This window comes from Tympanuchus pallidicinctus, unplaced genomic scaffold, assembly GCF_026119805.1.
Source record: "Tympanuchus pallidicinctus isolate F22 unplaced genomic scaffold, pur_lepc_1.0 scaffold24, whole genome shotgun sequence".
NCBI lineage: Eukaryota > Metazoa > Chordata > Aves > Galliformes > Phasianidae > Tympanuchus > Tympanuchus pallidicinctus.
Window position 1 is genome coordinate 1388088 of NW_026294741.1, and position 21796 is coordinate 1409883.

General features: G+C 53.3%; 2 protein-coding genes across 8 annotated transcripts in view; one reads left to right on the forward strand and one right to left on the reverse strand.

Moving 5' to 3' along the window:
* SYNRG (synergin gamma) overlaps positions 1 to 6078 on the forward strand; it is a 35969-nt gene extending 29891 nt beyond the window's left edge. For 4 of the 6 annotated variants that reach the window (XM_052688924.1, XM_052688926.1, XM_052688927.1 and 1 more), the window contains 3 exons: positions 559 to 669; positions 1116 to 1151; positions 2286 to 6078. In XM_052688924.1, coding sequence (XP_052544884.1) covers positions 559 to 669; positions 1116 to 1151; positions 2286 to 2417 — 279 coding nt within the window. In that variant the 3' untranslated portion in view covers positions 2418 to 6078. The remainder of the gene's footprint in view (positions 1 to 558; positions 670 to 1115; positions 1152 to 2285) is intronic. The other 2 variants (XM_052688925.1, XM_052688929.1) reach the window with 1 other exon arrangement.
* A 1507-nt stretch (positions 6079 to 7585) lies between these two features.
* DUSP14 (dual specificity phosphatase 14) lies at positions 7586 to 19629 on the reverse strand. 2 transcript variants are annotated; one of them, XM_052688938.1, is made up of 2 exons: positions 19606 to 19629; positions 7586 to 9616 (listed from the first exon to the last, which is right to left on the reverse strand). In XM_052688938.1, the coding sequence occupies exon 2, from the start codon at positions 9496 to 9498 to the stop codon at positions 8902 to 8904; it is 597 nt and encodes a 198-aa protein (XP_052544898.1). In that variant the 5' UTR covers positions 9499 to 9616; positions 19606 to 19629; the 3' UTR covers positions 7586 to 8901. The 2 variants fall into 2 exon arrangements, with proteins under 2 accessions (XP_052544898.1, XP_052544897.1); XM_052688937.1 differs by lacking the exon at positions 19606 to 19629 and adding an exon at positions 18817 to 18967.
* Positions 19630 to 21796: the final 2167 nt, after the last annotated feature.

Sequence of the window (21796 nt, forward strand, 5' to 3'; positions counted from 1 at the left end):
ATTGTGCCATATTCTTTCAGAAAAACCTTCGGAAAGAATAAGAGCTGCCCTTTTTGAGCGGGCGGTAGTACAGAACTCAGGGCAATGAACACAGATACAGAGAGCACTTCAAACACTGGTGAAAGCGGTGCTGGCCGCTGCCTTGTTTCCTCGCAGCTGCACAAACAGCTGCTGCATACCACTGTTTATCCTCGTCCAGTTCTTAATATGCTGCAGTTGAAACGTAGCAGAGCCGCCTGAGCTCTTTCTTCAGAAGTTTCTTCTCCTTTTGATGTGGGAACACGGAACTGAAGAATTCTCTCCTTTGTAGTCTCACCCTTTTTCAAGAGCTGGAGTGTTATAAATCAATGTTGATGGAGATTGCATAGCAGGACTGCAAATATCTGCGAGCGGCTTTGATTCAATCACGTGTCAATTTATGAGGAAATGCACTGTGCCATCTCTTCCGCGTTGCCTGTTGGGATACCACAGCTCTCTCTTGCAACCAGATCAGTTATTCTTATTATGAGGTCTGAAACTCATTGAAAATGCCTAAACTTTATTGTCTCATTTCTTCAGCCAGATGAAAACTCACTGGATTTCTCTTCTTGTATGCTGCGCCCAGGGATTAAAAACGCCCAAGACCTTGCCTGTGGAGTGTGCCTCCTAAATGTGGATTCCAGAAGTAAAGTAAGTATACGGCCTCTGTCACTAAACTCCTTTTTAATTTATAGTTTTGGCTTCCATTTAGGCCTGGGACATATTTATGAATTTTAAATTTTAATTTGTAACTGGAAGTGGCAAAGGCAAAATCTGACCCATAAATAGATGGGACTCTCATAGTCAATGGCCTGCGTTCACTGGGCTCTGCATGCGACAGAGATGTGGAGAAAGGGCTGATGAGGTCAATGGCTCGTCGCTGGGAAGGAGCTGGGATGCTGAGACTGAAGTGTGTACATATTAAAAGTATTATAATAATGTTTCTTTATGAAATGCATCTCCAAGGATCACCAGGAGGGGACTCTTGTAATTAGCAGAGCTGGGAGGGAATCCCAGGATGTGTACAGAGTAATTATGCCAACCAATTAATGTGTATCGGCAGTTTTGCTGACTTTTTGGTTTCAACGTTATTTCAGAAAGAAGAGAAACCTGTGGAAGAGCTTCCTAAAAAAGTATGAACGTGTAAAAAACATTCTTTATAGAATCATTCCTAGTTGAGTGTGAAAGGCTGAACTGCTAGCTGGCCTTCAGCTGTCATTCTCAATTGTACCAATCATGACCCCCTTTTCTTCCAGTCATTTTTTCTGTTACTATTAATACTTGATCTGATCAACTAACATGCTCCAGAGCCTGCCTTTCGTCTTGTCTGCATGCTCATACCTTGTGAACAGCTTTCTGGTTTTGTGCTCCTTCTGTTGTGTGGTAGAAAAGTCCCTGCAGTGAGTTTCTGAGTTCATAGCTGCCTGCATGTCTGTGGCAGAAGAGGGGGGAGCTGCAGGGGTTTCTGGTACAAATACTGACTTTCGTCTATATGCAGTAGGCAATGGCATTTTTAGAAGTCTGTGCAGGAAATCCAGAATCTGGGAAACATGGTTAAAATATTTTTTAAATAGGTAGTTGTGAAGCACTGGAAATTCTGCTGAAGTAGGAACAGCTGCTAAATGTTCTCTTTCTGAACTGGGGAAAAAAAATCAGTGTTATATCACAAACAGTCTAGATTTACTTAAAAATATAAATTCAGTTCCCCGTCACGTTTAAGCAGTATCACCTAGCAACATACATGGAGAAATTTTAAGCTTGTTTGTGGCTTCGTGCATCCAGTCGTAAAACAGATTCAATTACCAGAAGGAAGTGGACCAAACTCAGCCTGGAGTATGGTGGGATAACGTTAATATCAGAGGCAGCACCAGCCTCGGTCACAGCAGTCTGACTGGTGAAGCAGCGTGGCAGGTGGCTGTTGGCTGGCAGAACTGGCCTTGTTCTGGAAGCTGCGTGGAGCACAGTGAGTTACAGGCATCAGATGGGGCACTGCTGAAGTGTGGTGTGACAGGCAGGTATGCATCAGGTATGAGGGTGGTAGGTTTTGCCCACCTGCAAGCATTTTGCAGACTAAGAGAAAGGATTAGTTTGGCTGCTGTGCTTCCGCAAGTGGAAATGGTTTATTCAGTTCAGAGAAAGAGGGTCCAGGCTGTACCATGATTTGCCATTTTGGGGTGATCACCTGTGTGATGTCCATTTTCCACTCTAGTTTCTGGAGCGCGGAGGAGGTGAGACGGTCACGCTTGTTTCAATTCTTGTTACTCCAGGCCTTCAATTCAGAAACGGATAATTTTAAGCTGGCATATGGAGGGCACCAGTACCATGCGAGCTGTGCAAACTTCTGGATCAACTGTGTGGAACCAAAGCCTCCGGGTCTCATTTTGCCAGACCTGCTCTGAAATGGTTGTGCCGAAGGTGGAGGATCAGGTGAAATGAATGGTGTGATCGAGTGAGTGGAAAGGATTCTTCGTTTGAAATGCTTCATTTTGGCTTTTGTACAATCGTGAATGAAAGCCACTGCCACATATAGAAGTTCACCATGAAGAATTCTCCTGGAAATGGCTGGGGTTTCAGAAACATCTGGGAAAAATTGTCGAGTGGCGTAAAATGTGGCATTTCAATCTTTATCAAGATGAGGGTGGGCTGGCCTCTGTCAAACAAACAAGCAGTCTGCTAACCAAATGCAGACCTCAGAGAGGACATAGCTTCCAAGGTGAACTGAAGTGTTAGATTGATTTGCATAGAAATGACTACTTAAGTACTCAAAGTAGGTACTGTCAAACAAATCTTTTCTTAATGTTTTTGGTGTCTGGACCATGATGTTTTTCTTTAAATGTTTGCTGCTCTACTATTACATGCACACAGTGCTCAAGTCGTGGTTACTTTCAAGGCAAAGTATTTTACTGAATTACTGATATGGGAGGAATTAGATGGCAGAGAGGTGTTCTATATTCATGCTGTCACCGTTCTGAATTGTAAATTATACCATATTCAAACTCCTAAGTAGTTAGTACTGGAGGATAAGAACTTGGAAAATTGTTACAAGTTTCCCCTTCGTATCCAGGTTCTTTAGTGCAGACAGCTGGGTTTGGGAACTTGCAGTCTGTGCTGTTCTCTGCAAATCCTAGGTGACCTCCCTTCTTGGACTTGTCCTAAACTATGGGTGGGGTTTGTTTTGCCCAGTGCTTTGGTGGTTGTGTGACTGCATCACTGTTGAAAATTGGACTCCACTGTTGCCATGTCTGCTCCTGTGTATATTACCTTTTTGTATTTTAACATGTGTTACTTGATGGGATGCCTGCATGTAACGTGTGCAACCTAGTGCTGGCTGTAATAATGTGTTTTCCTGACTCCCAGAATTGGCAGCACAGGTGGGCCTCAGCTCCTGCTGGGGACAGGTGTGATCTCACCCTGGAAGCTGTCTCCTCAAGCAGGCTGTCTGCTGAAGCAGTCTGTTGCCAGTCTGCTGTTCTGTTGCTTTCAGGAGGGGCGCCTGCCTAAACAGGAAGAAGTCATAGACCTACTGCAAAGTGTTACGCAGACATCTAAAATACCTGACTCTTTCTTCCAGTGCAACACCCAGATAACAGTGCCATCAGCAGCTACTTTGGGAATTTTAAATCCATTGGGAGCTTCATGGCATTATTTTAACAGCCTTACCTCTGCACAGTTTTGTTCAGTTTGCAGAGAATGCACTGTGGTGTGTATCCATCAGGTACATCTTGCTGCTTAATTCTTTGACTTGTCAAAGTTGAAAGTCCCTTTTCTCCAAGGATGTCAACAGCTTTTCCAGCTTTGCCTTGCCTCCATTATGAATAACTGACATTGACCCCTAATCATTTGCTGAAATTGAAATTATAAAGAGGAAAAGAGCAGTTCAGGAAAGTGGACATTCACAAGTCCATGGGCCCCGATGGGATGCAGTACTGAGGGAGCTGACTTATGTGACTGTGGGGCCCCTTTCTGTCATCTCTGCTCAATTGTGGCAAATGGGAGAAGTTCCCAAAGACTGGAAGCAAGCACACGTCCTCTTGTCTGTAAAAAGAAGGACCCAGGGAACCTCATAGGTCACTCAGCCTCACCTCAGTCCCTGCAGGGTGATGGAGCAGCTCGTCCTGGAAACCATTTCCAGGTACACGAGGGAGAAGGAAATAACAGGAGTAGGCAGTGTGGCTTCACAAGGGGAAGTCGTGCCTGATGAGTTTCAGTAGTGATATCTGCAGCCTGATGGTGCTGGGGTTGGAGCAGGTGGGCCCTGAGGTTCCTTCAACCCTAGCCATTCTGTGGTTCTGTGATTGATTTATTTACTAATTCTTAACTATACTAAACTATTAATTATGCCAAATGAAAGAATCTTGGCTAACAGGAGTGTTAGATGTCTGGTCCCTTATTCAGACAAATTAAAATCAACCTTCCTGCTGCCTGAGATTAGCTCATTCAAGGAACAACAACTCGTGCCTCCAATTGCAAGCTCAAGCTCATCAAATGGTGGATTTTTCATCATGTGACAGTGACTGCTTGCCTTCTGCTGCCCAGTAATTATATGTTTAAAAAAAACAAAAGGCAGTCACTATTTGCTGTTTCATTTATTAGGCATGAAACAGTGACAGCACCATAGCTTCTGAGATTGTTTTCCCTGCTAATGAGGGGCTGCATGCATCACCAGGGTAAGTGTTCCCACTGATGTTTGGGGTCTGTGCAGAGCAGCACGGCAACACACAGCGTGCAGCTGAATGCCTGGAGCACTTGGGCACTGCTGCACTCCTTGCTGCGAGCGAGGGGACCTCTCAAGTGGTTTGGAGTGTCTGGCTGATGCAAAGGCTGTGCTTGTGGAAGTGCTATATTGGGAAAAGGGAGTTTATTGTTAGCATGGGTTTCCATCGCGGTTCCTGAGCACTTAACTGGATAGGTTTGTTTGTCTTTAATTAGTGAACGCCATGAAGGAAACAGGCCACAATGTGAAACTTAAAGCAATCAATATTTCAAATACCATATGAGCTATGCTGTCATAAAAATGCGTTTCAGTGATGTTTCTCTCGTAATGTACTCGTTAAGCAGGGAAGTTTCCTCTCTGAGATGGATCTAGTGTGTCTTCTGGCCATAACAATAAGGAATCTGTGTTAACAGTTGCAGAGGAGCATGGAGAGGTGCGGCACTGCTGTCGCTGCTGCCTGCAGAAGGGGAAGCAGCCGGCAGCATTGCTGCGTTTGTGAGCAGCAGAAATGTTTTTTCTGAAGGCTTTGACGTCACGGGAGCACAACAAACACCAAATGCTGTTCGTGCAGATACCCTCGGTACAGGCATTGCACAGGAGGATCATTTCCCTTGCACATCCCGCTCGTTACAATGACTCACTGTTGCATTCAGCTCCCTCGGATGCGGCGCTGCTAGCCAATCTGTATCCAAGGTGATGGTATTTTCTATGGTGCATTGTAACAGACTGCGTTCCCTGCTTCCTTTGCGTACGGGCTGATGGACGTGCTGCCTTCTGCTTTGGCTGTGCTGAATTGTGTAAATGCAACTCCTTTTTCTGGACACTGATTAGGAAAAAAACTGAGAAATGTGGTTTTGTTTTTTTCTAATGTCTGTAATCGCTGGAGCTGGGAAAGTGATCTTCCTTTGTGTGTATATTTGGAGTTTGAAGAGATTGTTCCCTCGGTTACTTTATGCATGGTTTGCCCCATTGTACTCCTGATGCTTCTGCGCTATCTCGGTGTGCTTTGTCTCGGTGGATGAAGTGCTGGAGAGCAAACCGGTGGCTCTAGCCTGTTTGTTTCCTTACTGCCCTGTTTCCTTATTGCCCCATTTCCCTGCCGTGCTGTGTGGGATAGGAATGCTCAGCTCTTGGTGTTGATGGTTCTCCATCTCCAGCAGCAGCTTCTCCTCGCCTGGCGTGCTTTGAGCAGCTTCTCCTTGAGCAGCACATGGTGCCATGAGGGGAAGCCAAGGGTTGGGAGGAAGCTGACACCCCGTGGAATGCAGTTCCCTTCTCAGCTTTGTGTCAGATTGATTAAACTTGAAACAAAGGCGGCCTTTTCAATAAAAGCTGCTATTGTACAAGCTGCTTCTTCTGGAAGATGTCTTTTTGATTTCTGGGCCTGTATTTAATTCCAGTTCTCAATACTATGAAGAAAAGAGGTCAGGAGAAATCTATTTATATTGTGATTCCTTCTTGTCCCCTTTGGGTGAGCATTGTTTGTCTTCTAGAAGTGATTTCACCATTTGCAGTTGGAGCTGTTTCAGTCTGTGCTGTGCCAGAGTCGCTGCAGAAATCCCTGCAGGGGTGCTTGCAGGGCACAGCTGGGGCCACGTGCTGAATGCTGTGCAGAATCCCTGTGGCCAACGACTGGAAGGTGTCTCACTGAGTGGCACCTACAGTGTTCTGCAAACAAGGACATCTTCTGGACGATGGCAATCAGGAGGAATGGTGCTTCCTCACGTCGTGCTGCCCTGCTTCCAGACACTTGGAGTCACCTCTTCTGCTTCTGTTGACTTCAAGGTGCACAAAAACCGTTTGGGGGAAAATGAGGCACAGGTAAAATATCTTCTATTGGAAGGAGAAACTTCTGTGGAGAGGTGCCTCTAAGTTGTTGGTACCACTGCACTTCTCTCAAATCTCTGCTGGGCATTCTGGATGAGTTCTCTGTTTCATGATATGCTTTTGTGAGGGGACTGCATTTCTTATTGCTTCCAAGTCACTCTGTGCTTTGGTTGAACAATTGGTACTGTCTCCTCCCCCAACACTGAAGCAGTGTGTGTGCAAAATATACATCTAGCTATTCCAAGTGGAGAAGGTTTCCCTTCTAGTTTTTGTGCAGAAAATACTGTTAAAATAGGCCTACTCAGTTCTTTAGAAAAAGTTTAGTTTTGAAAGGCTTTTTTTTTTTTTAAGTATTTTTTCCCCTCTAAGTGACATGCTTTCAGGATTTCTCCCAACTAATTCTTAGTCCTATTTTTAATCTGCACTTCCTTTCTTACCACTTCCCTGGTGATATTTAACTCCAAAGGAAAAGAAAAATAGTACATTTTCAAATGGACAGTCAGTGTGATACGCCTGCTTGTTTGTCACTGCAAACAGTGCCAAGAGACACGACCGCTGAAACCCGAACTGAACACAGCGTGTGGCAAATCTCCCTTGAAACTTGATTCTTGCTCATCTGAAAAGAATTCCCTCTGGCGCTGCAGGGCTGCTCTGTTGTGCTTGATACAGAACTGCCCTGAGATCCAGGTGCTGGGAGTTGGAAAACCTGGTGCTCAGTGCTGGGGGTTTTCCAGCTGCAGTTTTGGCTACTGCACCCCAAGAAAGGTTTGCAGGTGGAATGGGCTGTAGGTGCACACAGGAAACTCTTTTTGGACTCTGGATGCCCTTAAAATATTGAGGAATTTGCATCACTAACTGAACCGCCTGGATGTTGCAATGACTGTCAGGAATGGGGGACACCTCGAAACTGCTTGGAACACAGAATTACTTCTCCAGACTTGTGTAAAGTGCTGCTCAGGATTACACCATGTTCCCACTGCTACTTCAGATACATTAGCACAGTTCTGAACAGGAAGCCAACACATGTTCTAGTTTACTCTTTATTGATTTTTTTTTTACAAGTATAGAATCTCATTTAAATCAGATAGCTCTCTCAGCATCCAGCAATCTGCGTACTCATCCGGCAGGGATGCAGCAGAGGACAGGAAGGTCTTGCTCCATCTGCGGGGAGGGCAGCGGTGCCCAGGAGGCAGCAGCTGTGCCACAGACAGGTTTCTCCCACGTCTCCAGTTGGAATCTTTCTCATCACGAACGGAGCGAGGCAAAGCCTTTTCCGTACCGCCATCCCCGTCCGGAGGTGAAACAGATCGCCTTTTTGTGCAGAACAATTCTAGAATGCAACATAACCTTGAGGACATAATGAAGTGTTTGAGAAATGGGCTAAGGCAGATCACGACATCTAGAGCAAAGTACTCCAGTGGGTGTACCTACTTCCAGTCCACTGCTTGTCTGAATGTTAGGAAATGCAACTCAGCCCTTTAGGAAGGTGGCCACGCACACAGCGTTTCCTAAACATCCCCTTGGCTGTGTGGTGGGAAGGGAAGGGTTAACCTCCTGCTGCTGCTTTGAGCCACACGTTCACAAATTGTGTTTCCTTTCCACCCACGGAACACCAGCAGTACTTTTCAGAAGTGTCGGTGTATTCCAGGACTATTGCCCTGGCATGGAATGAGTGAAGAAGGGCTTGGTATTTACTTGATTCCAATCAGTCAAATTTTATTTCACTTGTGCCTGACACGGACTGACTTCATTCTTTTTGACTTTTAATACAGATTAAGAGCCGACTAAAGATCTCAAACACTATATACTGAGAGTCACTACAGATGTTAAAGAAAACACCAGCACTAGCAACACAACCCTGCACTACCTCCTCCCTGCTCCTGGAAGCCATGCTGTTAGAGCTGGACTTCCCTGTGGTGCCAGTGCTGCTCCCAAACCACTACAGGATTCTGCAAGGAAGCAAACAAGCTATTAAAGAAATATCCAGGCTACCGCATCACAAAGCGCACTTTGTTCATTAATTCTGCCGAACGCCTCGTAGGCCTTTCCTCATAGGATACTAATAAACTGACTAAAAAGAGAGGGAGGCTTTATGAAAGGAATAAACTTATAAGAAGATCTCATTCTGCTAAATCAGAGAAAAATGGGATGGGGGAATCCCTGTAGAGAGAAATGCTTCGAAGGGAACTGTTGGCCTTGCGGGTTAGTGAGGTGAAAATTAGTTGAGGTTCTGCTGTATGGTAAAGAACCAAAGTTGGCTGTAGAAAGAGAAGGGAACATCTCCAGTCTGGTCGACTTGGAACAGCATGTCCCTTCTGCTGTGCTTCCCGTCTGCAGTCACATTAAATTCCCCAGTAAGGCATCAGGGGTCTCCTCTCTCTCTCGTAAACGTCTGGGATGATGCCATATGGTGTCTGTACCATTTTAACCGTTGTCTTCCCAAACAGCTTCCTCTCGTAGTCTATCAGTTGCCTCCAGAAGCCCACGTTGGGGCGTATAACAGGGCGTCTTGATTTGACCCAGTTGTAAGCCTCGAAGAGGGACACCTTATGGTACTTCATCAGGTAGGCGATGCACAGGGTGGCTGACCTGCTCACGCCGGCCGCGCAGTGGACCAAGGTGGCCCCGTGCTTCCGTGCCACGCTGTTGATCTTGTCGGCAACGCTGTCGAAGTACAAGGAGATGGGGGCGTTGGGCATGTCAGCCAAAGGCACTTTGACATATTCAAACTGGGGCCAATTGAAGTTGGGGATCTCGATGGTTGCGTTGATTATGCAGGTGATCCCTCGGGACAGGAGCAGGTGCCGGTTGGAGGCGACGCTGCCCCGGCTCAGGTACAGCGAGGGGGTGATTTGGGCAATGCCCCCCAGAGCACCTTCGGAAAGCATTCGTGGAGCCATCAGAGTTCTCGGCAAGGAGTTGTGGCTTCTGGAGGTCATGGAGGATCTTGGCACTCACACCTCCATTATGGGAAGGGATCCAGAGGGATCTGCAGCCGAGGGAAGGATTGTCTGGCCCGGTAGTGCAAGGATAGCAAGTGCTTCCTCCGCTTAGTCACTGCAAGACACAAGCAAACACCACGTGAGTGGGGCACCTGTCCGATGAGCCTGAGTCTGTGCAAGAGAGAAGGAAAACCCAACTCACCCTGCTGTGGCCTGGACAATCTCCTACTGGCAAACCTCTGTGGGTAAGGCTGCCCTGGGTTTGTACGATGCTTATTACCGTGGGGCCCCCAGGCACAGCCTAAACAGATATTAACACAAAAATCTTCTAACCTAATTAGCTCCAATTAGTTGTCAAGGGCTTAGGCAGCCTACCTGTGGGCCTGGGCAGCATTTCATCCAGATTAGCTTGTGGAAGATTAGTGACGCCTTTTTTCGTGTTCAAAAGCAGTAACTTCCCAACTGGCTGGAATCCAAGGAGAGGGTGAGAAACATCTCACGCAGACTGGATATAGATGCCAGCAATGTACCCTGCCTTCTCCCCAATGCCACCCTTCTCCTTTTTTAGGTATAAGAAAGTCTCTGCCAAAGCACATAAACATAGGAAAATTGCTCATTAAAAAAGGCAGTGAGTCACGTCCATCTCGATCAGTAATCGGTTCCCAGTGAGGCTGGGGAAGTGTGGAAAGACTGACCTGGTTATGTCAAACAGAGAGTAAAACTGAAGCAGAGGTAGGGACAAGGGAGGCTCTTTTCCTGCTGCTTTAATAACTGACTAATGTTTTGGAGAAAGACACGCTCCACAGAGGTGTGGGTTTGCCTGTGTGAGCCATTTATCCCCGGCCACCTCCGCTGTGGGCCCCAGGAAGGGCACGATCTGGGCACTCCTGCTATTTCAAAGGCCAGAGTGGAAAATAAAAGTTCTGTTTTTATCTCCCTTACTCCTTTAGGACTTCTCCAAAGCCAGTTTAGAAGCTGCAAGCAAGGGGATGAGCCACGATGCATTAATACCTTGTAAGTCATGTAAGTCTACCTATGTGGCCTCCAGCTGGAGCCTGGTGTGGGAGAGGCCGAGGTGGGGGCAGAGTTCTCATGGGCCCCCTGGAAGGGCTGAGACTGTGCCTGCAGTGCCTGCAGTGCCCCAGGCCCGACGCTGCCACGCCGTGGTCTGTCAGCATCCCAGGCTCTGTAAAGCACTGGCAGGTCTCAGCAGTGGCTGGTAGCGCTGCCAGCAGATTTTTGGCACGGGTTTGCAGTATGGTAACTTAATGAGCATAACGCAGTCTCCTCTGTGGCTTGTTCCCTGCTGGCAGCTACTTGAGCAGCTCCTGAAACTGTGGGCCCAAAGTGCCGGTGCTGCAGAAGTTCGTGCTCCAACAGGAAGATTTTTGCTGCAGATGTGAGCACTCAGCTTCCCACTGCAGGCACCCAGCTGGAACAGCAGGGAACATCATGGCATTTCAAAGGAATTGGGTTCTCAGAGCAGGGGAAATCCCTATTCAAGTATCTACTACCGGCAACACAAAGGATTTGGGCACTTCCACTCAAGAACAAGCTACTCCCAAGCACCGCATGGCACCTGGAGGCAGAGGGCTGCTGGGACTGGGGTATCTCAGAGCACATCCAACACTGAGCTGGGAAGAGAAGAGAGCATGGGTTTGTTATGCACCAGCTGGGTCTGAGAGAGGGCACCAGGCAGCATCTCACCCTGAGGATGTTTAGCCACCAAATTAGGTAGCTTTCCAAGGACTGGAAAGGAGGATCACAGCTTCTCTGCATGGACACAGAGGCTGTAGAAGGGCAAGTTGGTACTGAGAGCCACAGCATCCTGCTTTTGGGATGAACAGGACTAAGACAGCATCCCCTTTTGATTCTCCATCTAGACCAGAGAAAACACATGTCCTGAGAGTGGAAGGAGCAAAACAGAGTGAGGTGAAATGGGCCGAGAGCAACGAGAGCGGTGCTGGAGGCTGGCAGGCAGTGCGCCCGCTGCAGGGCCGGCAGGCAGGGCGGGATGCGGCTCTGGCAGCACACAAATCCAAACAGGATTGTAACTCCACGCTGTCCTCCAGGAGGGCTGGGGAGCATTAGTGGGGAGGTGACCTGCAAACACGCTGCAGCTGCAGGGCTGGGCAGGGCTGCTCCGGAGAGGGCTGTGCAGGAGGATCTGGCCTGTTTCATCTAATAAATGCTGAATCCAGGGCCTTTGTTTGCTCAGTCTCAGCTCGGCTTTCACCGCAGGGAGTCGGCCAGCAAAATTGGCTGATCTCTGTTTCCTTGATGTCACCTGCCCGGCTGACCTGCCGCTGCCTGGGATGAGGAAGCTCAGCACTGGACTTGGGCAGCTCCAGCAGGGCAGGGATCTGTCTCCTCCCGGCCATTGGGTGCTGAGTTCCTTGCTTTAGAGAAACATCTGAGCAGAAACATCCCCCAAGTCCTCATGGTGGCATGAGTGGCAATGTGCAGGAGGGTTGAGGTTCAGGTCACTCTGGGCTTTGGACTTGGCAAACGGGAGGGCAGTTGCTGTAGGTGAGATCTTCACAACATCCTGAGATGGAAGGGTCCCATAAGGATTATCAAGTCCAACTCCTGGCTCCACACAGGAGCACCGAAAAATCGTCAGTGCCAAAAGGCAGCAGAGAGGAAATGGGAACCCTTTGGTATGCAACATGAATAGGGACAAGCTGGATTTTCCCAGCGGTGAGAGCTAGGCTTGGTTTTGGCAGCATGACAGCCAGCGGCAGCCCCGTGCGGACCCAGCCCTGCAAGTGTGCTGCGGGGGCTTGGGGTGCTTTGAGAAGGGCTCTGCTGCTTTCCATAAAGTGGTTCCTGCTTGCAGGCAGCAACTTATCTGGCCATTTGCATGCAACGAGCTGGGCTTGCTCTGCAAACTCCACAGCTCCGGGCTGGCAGCAAGCTGCCTGTGCACAGCTCACTCTCAACAGAGGCCAAGGACAGATAGACGAGCAGCTTTGTACTAAGTGGACACTGCACAGCCAGGAAAAGAGCAGCAACAGAGCTCCAAATGGCCGATACCTGGCAGCACTGCCTCTGTGTGAAGCAGAACAACTCTGGACCAGAAACAGTTAATGTTTCAGGAAGGATTTCATTACATAAGCAACTGCTGAGGCTGCTGCCATGCTCTGAGCAAACTCAACACAACCGAGGTGCACAGCGATGAGAGCAGAGGGCTGGGGAGGCAGGAGGATGCAGAGAGCAGCACCTTCCCCAGTATCAGCCAGCTGATGTACAGCATGCTGCCTCTGCTGTGTGGCAGATCCATGCCCGTGGTGGTTGTGGTAGTCCTGGGTGATGACCAAAGCTAGCAGCAGGTGTGAGTCGTTACCTGCCCTCACAGCTGCACCTTCCTAATTCTCCTGCCGAGTCCCAGCCAGCTTCTGATTTCATTCGTATGAAACTATTTGCTATTCTTAATATGCCTAATTTACTCTGCTTCGCCCCCTCTGTAACTCAAAGCTGTTACTCTTCATGAAATGGTTCCCATCATTATGCTGGGGCAGAGAGGAAAAGGCTCTTACCAACTCCTGCTGCATGCCAAAAAAACAAACCAAACCAACAAACAACTGAGAATGGAATGGAGTGAGCAGCGAGCCCCACAGAGCCAAGGGCCACCCATCCTGCAGGGGGAGGCTCCAGGTGCTGCAGGGTCAGGTTTTGTTACAGAAGGCTGAAGTAAACAACTCCATCCTGGCTGCATGTGAGCGGTCAGCCTATGCCTGCATGTGAGCGGTCAGCCTATGCAACCAAGCTTCGGGATACAGGCACACGCACACACATCACAGAGGTGGCACTGCCACACGTGTCCACATGGTTGGGGTGCTTCTGTGCCATGTACTGAGCTCAGCGGGGGCCCTGGTAACAGTACTGGGGACTGGTGCAGTCCCCCTCCTGCCCCAGGTGGAAGCAGCTGTTTCTCTCCTGTGCCTGACGAGGGGTGGGGGAAGGGCCTCATTAATTACAGCCTGGATTAGCCCACCCCTAACGGCCCCAGGTGTGCACCGGCTGTCCTTGGGGGTGGGCTCATAGTGACCAGCTGGTCCTTCCCAGCATTCACTGCAGGAGGCACCTTGCTTCTGCCCACTGCCACCAGCATTTCTCTCCCGATGGCTCCACTGTGCTCCAGGACCGTGTTCTACCGACTCCGGTGAGTTTGCGTTGGGCGCCGTGCGCGTTTCTGCCGCTAAGCTGTGCGGTCTGTCTGTGCTGATCCCCCCGGAGAAAGGAGAGACAGGTGCGTGTAGCAGGAGATGGGTGAGGTGGCCGCTGGGTGCGTGTCTTTGTGGTGCTCACCACGCTGGGTCTCCTGGCCGCACAGCAGCTCCTCTCCTGGTTGGGGAGCTTTAGAAGCAGTCAGATAATATCTCTGTAATAGTTTGTGCGTTGGGCGGTCTGCTCCCTCAGAAAGGCTATTGCTGATGGTGCTTACAGCTCTCTTGTTCCAAGTCATGTAGTGGTTGGTGTTTCTTCCTCTGGCTTTGGTTCCCAGAGACACAGGTTTCCATTAATGAAAACTGCAATTCCCCCAGGAAAGCATTCTTGGTTTCTGGGTCTTCTGAGAAAGGCCTGAAAGCACCTCTCAGAGCTCAGGAGACTGAGACAGAAACAGGCAGACGTCATGGTTAAATGTGCTGTGGTCTCTGGGATGCCGGAGGGCCCTGCTTGTTGGTCTCCCAGTGATGAGTTGGCAGCTCTGAACTTCAAAGTTCTCATCCCAGGGGTGCTGGGTGGCTTTTTCTGTGACTTTATAGGGGGATTTGGAGGATTTTCTTTTTTAAGAACTCTTTTGGCTTGAGAGCAGAGGCACTGACTTGTTCCTAAGGGGTGTGAGTCAGGACTGCAGTAAGCATTGCGTTACATGTCGGCGCCGTGCTACTGTAACTAGCAGAGGTGAAAACACCTTCTGGCTCTCCTCCCCCTGCATGGCGAGCCCTGGGCCTGCAGGCTGGTGCTGAGGGGGGGCCCTGCTCTGGTGCTGCCTTCTGCTCATCCCCACCAGAGCCCGAGGACGGTGCGGCACTGGGGGTGTTGAGAATGCACCGGAAGGGGCCCAGTGAGCTCAGGGCATGGGGAGGAGCAGGTGCAGAGAGAGCCTCGCTCCCAACAAAGCAAAGCAGCAGAAGCCCCCAGTTTCTTTCCCAGAGCATCGTCTGAGATTTGAAGCAGGTCTGTGGGCTGGGTGTATGAGGTATCGGCACTGAGGCTGTTTCTCCCCCTTCCCAGGAGAGGTAAAGTTATTCATTTTAAGAGATGACAAACGCCGCAGTAAAGAGAAGAGTCAATATTGCAGGCGCTGAAACGAGTCTGCTCAGGGCCCTTCCTAGCTTGGCCAAACAGCAAATTGCTTTGGAAATGGTCTTGGAGAACGGCGTTTAAAATATAATTCAGCAGAGAGCACAAAGTACGGCTGTTCTCAGGGTCACAGCTCGTTCGTGCCAGGTCTGAGGGAGCTCAAGATGGGCTCGAGGCCAGAGGGCTGCCCTGCCTCTGCGGGCACCACTACAGCAAAGCTGGGAGGTGGAATGGGAACTGCAGCCCCTGCCCCACTGGTGATGTACTCCTGGAGCTGCCATTGGTGTGTCCTCGTGAGCAGAGAAATGAGCGGTTGGGTTTTGGATTGGGAAACAGCAGGGACATGGGGTGATGTGGGTGTGACGGAGGATGCCTCAGCCGTACCTTGCACCTGTGGCCAAGCCCTGCTCTGATTCCTGCTGGCTGCCTGCATTACCTTCTTAGGCAAGCACGGGATGGAAGCTGTCAGATGTGAACTCGAGATAACAGTCTATCTCCCAGAAGCTGTGAGCAGGCCTGGCTGCCTGCACAGCCCCCAGCACAACCACAGCCCCCATGCTCACGGCGCACACTGCTGTCAGTGCTGCGTTCAGGCATGGCTCCCTGCCACACAGGGGACGTGCGTGGTTTGGCTGTGAGAGGTCCTGGGCTTATCGCTGTTCAGTGGCCCTGCGTCTAGCACATCTGGTTGGAGAGAGTGAGGTTTTATCTGCCTGGTGTGGCGCTGCTTCCACTCGGTGGGAATCTGGGCTGCTCCCATGACCTGAGCCTCTCCAGGTGCCCCAGCCTCTGTGACACTGCCTGCGAGGTGGCACGGCTCTGCTCCTTTCCTGGGCGCTGGAGCGACGTGGCCTGCAGCATGTGGGTATTCATGAACCCTTGTGTGATGCAGGGCTGTGCTCTGGGGATGAGCTTCCCTTGGCAACTGGTTTTATCCATGAGAAGCAAGCTGCCTGTTTTTTTTCTAAGGCAGCACCTTTTATTTTGGAGCTCCTGGTATGCTCCAGCACTCCATGTGTCTGCTGCTCAGGCCCATAGTGCAGCCACCTGTGTCTTGCTTAAACTCACGCTGGGTGCATCAAATGCTCTCTAAAAAACAGAATGAAGCCTTGAGGAGGCGTGAGCTGGATCCTATGGCTGTGTGCAGCGTCAGGGCTGTGAGCTGGCTGAGCTCTGGGGGCTGTTCTCAATTCCACGTCTCTCAAAGCAAGAGGGGAGGGAGAGTCTGTTCCAAAGCTATGCTGCTTATTTTGGCACCAGCTGACGGCATCTGGGCTGCAGGCAGAGCTCAGAGAAGCTCCCATATTGTATGGGTGTGCGACCCTGGCTGCCTGGGCACCTGCGTGGAGCAGAGCAGTGGGCAGGCTGTGCCTCCTGGGGTGTGCGATGCAGCCTCCCTTCTCCTAGGGATGTGCCCAGCTGATAAGAGAGATGCTTTCCCTTTCCCATGTGCTGCACAAAAAACAGCTGCTCTGATGCCTATGTGATGCTGCTGAAGACCGCGGCGACGTGGTTTGCACCCAGGGCTCAGAGGCTGCTGCCACTGCCACAGGCTGTTGGCCTCTCATTGCTGGGCAGCACCTCTGTGCTCAGCTTCAGCCTGCACCAAAACCCATACAATTGAAGGCAGCTGTGAATTCACTGCTGTGACTGCTAGAAATTGCACGGCACCTCCATGCCGATGCTCACCCAGACCTCTTCCAGAGGCTGTTGCAAGTAGTGTGCATCTAAGTACAGCCCTCCTTCCCTGAGTGATCTCAGAGCATTGTGCTCTGTGTGCCTGTGGTGGGGAACCTCTCCGGGTGGGTGAGTGGGGCCGTGGGCAGCCCAGGGCCCTGGGGATGTTCAGTGCAGGGCTGTACCAGTGGAAAGCTGAGCTGGAGGAAAAGCAGTGGAGCGGGGCTGGCGAGCAGCTGCCTGGCCCTGCCAGCCTCCTGCCCGCAGCAGCTGGAAGGAATGAGGTTGCTCTGAGCACATTGGTGAGGTTGCTTAGGGTAACAGGAATGGAGGCCAACTGTAATCAATTAGCTGGAAATCAAGTTTACATGCAGCAGGGAATGTTTCCCATGCAAACAGCACAGAGCCAGCACCCCTGGTCTCCGTGTGCTCCCATTGGTATGGGCGGCTGCTCAGCACAAGGCACAGCGAATGCCAATTTTGCTCATGAATAGGGATTCCCGGCTCCAAGGAAACGCAGCCGTGCTCAGTCCTGCGGGGTGCAATCTTTACGGGGGGAACACGAAGTCCCATCAGTGCTGTGCTGTCTCCAAACACCCCGCTGGAGACACCGGCACCTGACTGGTGAGCTGTCCTGCAGGAAGCTGCCAGCTGTGGTGGTTTAATTTAACACAAGCTGCCTGAGGGCTGTTGCTGCCTTATTTAAAGGGGGAGAGGAGCCGGGTGGGACGAGCCCAGCAGCAGGAAGGGCCCTAGGTTCAGGGGCTCTGCTCCAGAGACCTCCAATCCGTTTCCAAGCACGAGAGCCCTGGCCAGGTGTTGGTTTGGAGCTGGAACTCAGTTGCATATATCTAGAGACAGAGCGGATTGGGAGAAGCTCCCATACCCAATTTGAGGCACAAACGTTGCTTTCTATGGGAAACCAGCCTGGCAGGAGGGAGGGCTGCCTGCAGCCCTATGGTCTGGGGCAGCAGGAGGGCTGTGTGTGCGGCGCACTGACAGCTCTGCCTCACTCCACTGGATTTCCTTGCTCCTCACTTCCACCTGGGTCCCAGATGTGATGTTTCTGGCTCAAAGCCAGCACTGCCTCTCCTGTATAGAGTTCTGCATTTTGTTCTTCTCTCCCATAATATCCCATGTAGAGGGTTTCCCTCTTCCCCCCCATGTATTTCTGAACACTAAAGCAGCCTCAGCTCGCCTCTCCAGTTCTGAGACGTAGTTGGGTTCAGCTGTTTGGTTAAACTGTGCCACTTCCCATGTTGACCAGACCAACATGGAAGCTGAGCCAGGAGATCCTGGAGCGGGAATGAAATCCCTGAGATTTCGCTTGTTCCCTGAGGAGCGGGACGTGCACGTCCTGGGGGCAGGAAGCACAAGCAGCATCGAGCCCCTGCTGGTGCTGAGCAAAATGCTTCCCATCTGCCGTGCTGCTGCTGCTCACAGGGCTGCACTGCCCAGAGCGCTGCTGGAGTGCACTCCCCAAGCCGGTGCTATTGAACCTTTGCTGCCTTTGAGCTGGAGCTGTGCTAAAGGCCAGAACCCAGGCACCGGAGGCAACAGTGTGCCTGGAGGTGGGTGGAGAGGCCCAGGGAGAAGCAATCTGCTCCCTACCCAAGCCGATGTGGCCTATCATAAGGGAAAACAATGTTTTGCCATTGCTAACCCCTGCACCGTTCCTCCGGCGTTAGGAATAAACCGACCTCACAACACGACATCGGGGTACCCGGCAGTAGGCAGAGCCGCGCGGCACGACGCTCGTTTGCCGTCCCGTCGAACAGGTTACGGCCCCACCGCCGTGAGTCGCGCCGTTGCCGGCGGCCGCCCAGGCGACGATTCGACGCGCGGTGCGGCCCCGTCCCGCCAGGGGTGCCGGGGTTCAGCGCCCGGCGGGCGGGATGCGCTGCCCGGCGCCGCCGTCGGGCTTCCCCCGGGGAAGCAGCCCGTCCCGAGCGCGCTGAGCCGCCGCGTCTCCGCCGTCCGGCCGTGCGCTTCGTGCCCCGTCCCGCCCTCCCGTGCCCACCCCGCAGCGCAGGCGGTGGCCGCAGGGACGGCCGCGCGCTGCCCGAACGGACCGCGCCGAGCCCCGCGGCGGCAGGCCGGGCTGCGGTCACCGCGGCGTGCGGCCGTGCGGGATGCGGGCCGGCATCGCCACCCTTACGGGGAAGCGGGGCGGGCCGCGCCGCGAGCAGCGCTGCGCCAGCGCGGAGAACCCGGAGTTCCCGGAGCCCGCAGCGGGGCCGGCTCCGGAGCGCATCGCGGGGCGCCCCCGGAGAGGCCCGGCTTCCCCCCCTACCCCCCGCCGCTGTCCCGTCCCGCCCCGCGGCTTACCGCGGCTCCTCGGCGGCTCCGCTCGGCTGGCGGCCGTCCCGCGGCGGGCGGCACTTTTATCCGCCGGGCAGCGGCCGGGCTCGGGCTCGGTGCTGCCACCTGATCGCGGCGCTGCCGGGGCCGCCCTCCGCCCGCCCGCCGTGTGCGGTTGCCCGGCTACGGCGGGGCCCGGCCCGCCCGGCGCTGCCCCCGGGCGGAGGCAGCTGGCGCCCGGCCCGCGCTTAAAGGCGCAGCGCCGCCTCGGGGCCGAACCGCCGCCCGGGGGCGCGGGGGGGGGCGCGGCGCTGGGAACGCGGCCGAGCCCCGCGTGGCGGTGCGGACGGGGGGGGAGCGAGCGAGGGTCGTCCGTGGGGACGCGTCGGGAGCCCCGTGGGGATGCGCGCCGTGTGCGGGGCTGGAACGGCGGGGACGTGGCGCGGTCCCTGCGGGACGGGACGGGAGCGCGATGGAGCCCCTGCGGGGCGTCGTGCGGGGCCGCGCGGATCGTCCCCGTGGGGCTGTGTGGGGACGCGGCCCTGCGGGGACAAGGACGCTCCGGGAGCGCCGCCGGCTGCCGGGCCCGCCGCCCTCCCGGCGGGGTGGGCTGCCGGGGGCGGCGGGGCTGGGAGCCGAGCGGGGCCTGGCAGGCGGAGGAGGAGGCGGCGGCAGCCTGCGTTTTAACCCCCCGGCTGCCGGAGCGGAGCGGCGGCCGCCGAAGCACCGCCGCCCTGGCCCTGTTCTGCTTCCTGCTGTCGTCGTCGTGTGTTTGGACCAAAATAGCAAAAATCCCTAATAGGAAGCTTCCCTTACCTCCAGCCCTCTGGCTTTTATCTCACTTCAGTAGGTTCTGTGACTCAGCAGCCCAGATGGAGCCGTCCCTCACAGCCCTCAGCACCAAATCTGTTTATTGCTCCAGAGGCTGTTTTTCCGAGAGCTCTCTGCTTTGTGTCACCAGTGTTCTCCCTTAAAACGCTGCCTCTCCAGCCCAGGAGCTCAGCACATTCAGTGCGGAGGTGGGCAAGGAACAAAAATAGACAAATAAAAAAAAAAACCAACAAAATAGACAATAAAAAAAGCTCTCAAAAGGCCGAAAAATGAAGATGTGAGGATTTCAGCTCTGTGAGCTGGAGGCTTTGCTTTGCCTCTGTTGTACGTCAGATGTGCTCTGTTCTCCCTCTGCTCGCTCTGAGCAGCAGCTCTGTGGGCTGGGATGGACCCGGGGCCGATGCTCAGTGAGGGGCCTGCAGCTGGGTGTGAGGCTTCTCCCTGTGCCGCAGTCCTTCAGAGGGCACATCGGGTCCTCAGGATCGGGGCGTCACCTTCGGAGATGGTTTTGGGGTGGCAGCCACCTGTAGTGCTCCTCCGAGCACTGTGAGGCGCGTTCCTGGGCAGAGCTGGCTGTGTCGTGGCTGGGTGGATGGCTTTAGCACAGCCTGCTGCAGCTCGGTGTGCTTTCGGCGTGGGTCGGGGCAGGCAAAGAGGGCACCTTTGACCCCAGGGCACAGCAAAGGAAGCACCCCCCAGGACTGAGCACAGGGCTCTTGGAAGAGAGATGAGAACTGTTGGGATGTGACTCGCGTCCTGTGCTGTGAAGGGGCCCTGAGCACAGCTGGGCGCAGTGTGGCCGTGCCCGGCATGCTGGGCTGAGCGCTGTGCGGTGCTGGGCGCGTTCCCAAAGGGTGCGTCCGGCCTTCGGTTCATCAGCTGGTCATTAGGGCTATTAGCTTAATCACTGGGGTGTTTTCCTGCTGTGCCCTGTGATCAGTGGTGGCCACGCGTGCCGGCTGAGGTTTCCGCACCAGACCCAGTGCCATGCGAGCAGGAATCCAGCCCTGCTGCCAGCCATCCTCCCCAGTTTCCATGGTTACGTGGGAGTTTACCCTTCCCTGGAAGGGCGGCAGGGACCCCGCGTGACGCGAGCAGCCCGGGGATGCTGGGCGCTCCGTGTTATCCACACAGCCTCCCCATCGCGGGTGGTTAAAGCACGTGGCACAGCATTCTCCTAGCAAATGTGCTCACCAAGAGGCACCGCGGGGTCTGTGAGGCTGTGGTGTGGTTCTGGGGGGCTGCTTTCCCCTCTGTGCCCCCCAGTTTGTGAGTGACACCAGCAGGAACGTGTGGGGAGGCAGCGAGAGCTCTCCTGTGGGTGATTCTGGCCCAGGAGCTGCCGGCTGCCTCTCATTAGATGCGAGGTGACGGCGCGGAGCAGAGGGAACCCTGAGCAGGCATTCAGGCCACTGCTTGTTAATGGGGGTAAACAAGACCTGAGATTGAGGTCACTGCTTATGATTTAAGCGGCCAAATATAGGTCACCAGAGGCCTCTCTGGGGAGGCAGGCGGATGTCAGGGCACAGCAGTAGTTTTGCTCGCTTTCAAGCGACACAGGGAGCAGAGCGCCACGTATCCACTGCACAGGGTGGGTCCTCCGTGTCCTGGCAGGGGGACATCTCTGCTGCTGTGTCCCTGCATCCCGTGGTGGCTGCAGTGCCGCCCTGGCACCGGGCACCTGATTGATCTGAGTGCACGGGGTGCTGTGATTCATGGGGCTGGTGAGTGGAGTGGGAAGAGCTTCCGCAGCCCAGGTGCGTGTTTGCGCCCGGCTGTGTGCCAGGGCTGAGTCAGCACGGGGCCAAACTCACACCCTGCATCCCTGCCTGTTGGTCAGGGCCAGTTCTCCCTTCCGGGGGTGTTGGTGGGCTCTGTAGGGTCATGGGAAACAGCTCTGCTGTTTGTTGAGTTGATGGGTTTCTTGCTGGATGTGGAAGCAGAGAATGGGAACTGCAGGGCCCGTGGTGCAGGCTGTGTGCTGGCAAGAAGTGAGGTGCAGGGGCACTGGGGTCCCCTCAGCAGAGGGTGGGGTGAGCTCCGTCCAGGTGTCTGCCCACTGAGTTACGGGGCCGTGCAGCCACAATCTGCCTGCCTTTGGCCCAGCTGGCAGGCAATGCTTTGCGCCCCAGCGCTGTGTGCTGCAACTGAGGGCTGATGGGCTGACATGACGTGG

Coding starts and splice junctions, on each gene's coding strand:
- DUSP14 (XM_052688938.1), bottom strand. CDS start 9,498: ATGACCTCCAGAAGCCACAACTCCTTGCCGAGAACTCTGATGGCTCCA.